The sequence below is a fragment of the Salvelinus namaycush genome, unplaced genomic scaffold, assembly GCF_016432855.1.
Source record: "Salvelinus namaycush isolate Seneca unplaced genomic scaffold, SaNama_1.0 Scaffold2903, whole genome shotgun sequence".
Taxonomy (NCBI): Eukaryota; Metazoa; Chordata; class Actinopteri; order Salmoniformes; family Salmonidae; genus Salvelinus; species Salvelinus namaycush.
Window position 1 is genome coordinate 22,801 of NW_024059790.1, and position 2,704 is coordinate 25,504.

Consider the following 2,704-nt stretch of genomic DNA (forward strand, 5'->3'; position numbering starts at 1 on the left):
CCGAGATGGAAAACACTGTTCCGCTTTATATCTAGTGTCACTATAATGGTGTGTTTTTCATGGTAATTTCATGGTAACTACAGTGTAGGTACTAAGTCCACTTTGTTACATAGTACTTACAACTGTTACGCCTGTTTACGGCTTATAATGTCAGTGTAGTGACCATGTAAAAACATGCTTCTATTGACACTGTATAAAGTGGAACTAAAAACACAAAAACACACACTGAATCAAATGAATAAATGGTGAGTGCTAGATACTCCTGTTGTTACCTGACTCATGGTGGTAGTGACTGTTAAATCAAGTTAGAGAGGGGAAGAATGTAAAACATACGGGCTTCTCTGTACTAGGAACATTCACACATCTCTAGTCGACGTGTAGTTCCTCTTGATACAGTCTCATTAGAATTACACACTTCACTGAGGGAATCACTAGACATCCTGTCTCGGGATCGTACTGTTCTCATCTGAGAGTGTTAGGGATGTGTCTGAACAGTTAATGCACAGCCATTCTCCCCAGCCAGTAGGGTGTGTCTCGTTCTGTCCTTTAGTACCCAGTGCAAACACGGGTTCATTGAGGTAGAAGATGCAGTATCCCGACAACACATGACAAACTCAAACAGCAGGGTTTGGTCTGTGGATTAGTGATGTTTTATGGGTTTACATCATTTAGAGGGCTGACAGTGGGTCTACATCTAGGTCTAAAACATATACTTTATGAAACTATTGCATGTCATCTTGATAATATAAGGACTATTGTAATATATAATTATAATACAATATATGCCATTTAGCAGACGATTCTAACCAAAGCGACTTACAGTGATGCGTGCATACATTTTACGAACAGGTGTTTCCTGGGAATCTAACCCACTATCCTGGCATTGCAACTTCAAGTTCCATGCTCTACCAACTGAGGACCACCACCCATGTTCCTACAAGCAGGAGACAGCTGTAGAGTAACCCTCCTCTCCCATCATGTTGCTGTGTCGTACCATGTAGGCCTGATCCAGGGCCTGCTTCCTGTAGTCCAGCTCCTCCTCCATGAAACCCTTCTGCTTACTGAACTGGTCCTGGAACAGCCACAGCACAACACAGGATATGAAATCACATCACGGGGTATCACATTGCATCACCATGACAACGGCGTCACGTCAGAGACAGTGAAAAACCACTGATACTTGGTCAGATGTTTTTTTGGGGTCTCTCACCGTCTCATTCTCCAGGTCAATCATCTTCTGGGTCAAGGCTGCCTCTGTGCTGTTTATCTGTTTTAACCACTATGGAGGGAGGGAGAGAGAGAGAGACAGAGAGAGACACTCAACACATACTGTACAGTTAAATACTCAGTAGATAATGGACCAGTAGGTGTAAGAGGCAGGCTCAGAGATAAGGAGGAGGAGGAGAAGGAGGAGAAAGAGGAGAAGGAGGAGGAAGAGGAGGAGAAGGAGGAGGAAGAAGAGAAGGAGGTGGAAGAGGAAAAGAAGGAGGAGAAGGAGGAATAGTTGAAGAGGAGGAAGAGGAGAAGGAGAAAGAGGAAGAAGACGAGAAGGAAGAAGAGAAGGAGGTGGAAGAGGAAAAGAAGGAGGAGAAGGAGGAATAGTTGAAGAGGAGGAAGAGGAGAAGAAGAAAGAGGAAGAAGACGAGAAGGAGGAGGAAGACAAGAAGGAGGAAGAGGAGAAAGATGAGGAGGAGGAAGAGGAGGAGGAGGAGGAAGACGAGAAGGAGGTGGAGGAGGAAAAGAAGGAGGAATAGTTGAAGAGGAGGAAGAGGAGAAGAAGAAAGAGAAGGAAGAAGACGAGAAGGAGGAGGAAGACAAGAAGGAGGAAGAGGAGAAAGATGAGGAGGAAGAGGAGGAGGAAGACGAGAAGGAGGTGGAGGAGGAAAAGAAGAAGGAGGAATAGTTGAAGAGGAGGAAGAGGAGAAGAAGAAAGAAGAGGAAGAAGACGAGAAGGAGGAGGAGGAAGACGAGAAGGAGGAAGAGGAGGAAGAGGAGGCAGATGGGTTGCCTCCCACAATGTAACAATGTTCCAGTGTTGTTGGAGAAGGAGAGACTGACCTTCTCACACATTGACAGAACCGTCCCCGCCTGGATGACAACAATCTGCTCCTCGTTACGCAAGTTCTGGAGACGAAGAAGAGACAGGAAATGGATATAGAGGATCGGGGAGGGATAAAAGTATTTATTAAGGTTTTAATTGAGGGAGAAAATAGCATTGTGAATGTTAGTAAGATCATTTTATTGAGAGTATTAGGAACAGTGGAGAGAGTGTAAACTCACCCCATTATCTCCCAGGATATCCAGTTTCTTCATCAGATCTGGAATAACCACGTCCTAAAGAGGGATTACACATCCAGTTTACATACGCTGCGAGAGGGAGAATGTGTGTGTTTGTGTTACCTTGATGCCCTCCTGGTGACAGAAGATCTGCAGAGCGCTGTTGCTGTTCTCTGGGAAGGTAGTCATGTGGAATCCCATGGCTGGAAGCCTGTGTTCCCTCTCCTAATGGACAACAAAGACAGTTAACCCAGCCCTCATTCACACACACACACACACACACACACACACACACACAAACAGTCCTACCAGTCTAATTTACAGACCACAACAGCCAGCCCTCTAAAGGGGACAGTACAATCACAACTAATATTCTGGTTGGGTAGACTGGTGTGTGAGACTAATAGTGAATGCGTCAGGGTTGGGA

The 2,704-nt window shown here is 45.2% G+C and overlaps 1 protein-coding gene across 1 annotated transcript; it reads right to left on the minus strand.

The window, feature by feature from the left end:
- Window positions 1-680: 680 nt before the first annotated feature.
- LOC120039665 (janus kinase and microtubule-interacting protein 2-like) lies at window positions 681-2,363 on the minus strand. Its single transcript, XM_038985076.1, has 4 exons — window positions 2,281-2,363; window positions 2,059-2,124; window positions 1,211-1,279; window positions 681-1,072 (listed from the first exon to the last, which is right to left on the minus strand). The coding sequence occupies exons 1-4, from the start codon at window positions 2,311-2,313 to the stop codon at window positions 935-937; spliced, it is 306 nt and encodes a 101-aa protein (XP_038841004.1). The 5' UTR covers window positions 2,314-2,363; the 3' UTR covers window positions 681-934.
- Between the last annotated feature and the right edge of the window lie 341 nt (window positions 2,364-2,704).

Bases quoted from the DNA above. Each gene is read 5' to 3' on its own strand.
- LOC120039665 (XM_038985076.1), bottom strand. From the start codon at position 2,313: ATGAAGAAACTGGATATCCTGGGAGATAATGGG. The intron at 2,125-2,280 runs GTGAGTTTACAC...CTTCGTCTCCAG, and splicing joins ATATCCTGGGAGATAATGGG to AACTTGCGTAACGAGGAGCA. The intron at 1,280-2,058 runs GTCAGTCTCTCC...CTCCCTCCATAG, and splicing joins TTCTGTCAATGTGTGAGAAG to TGGTTAAAACAGATAAACAG.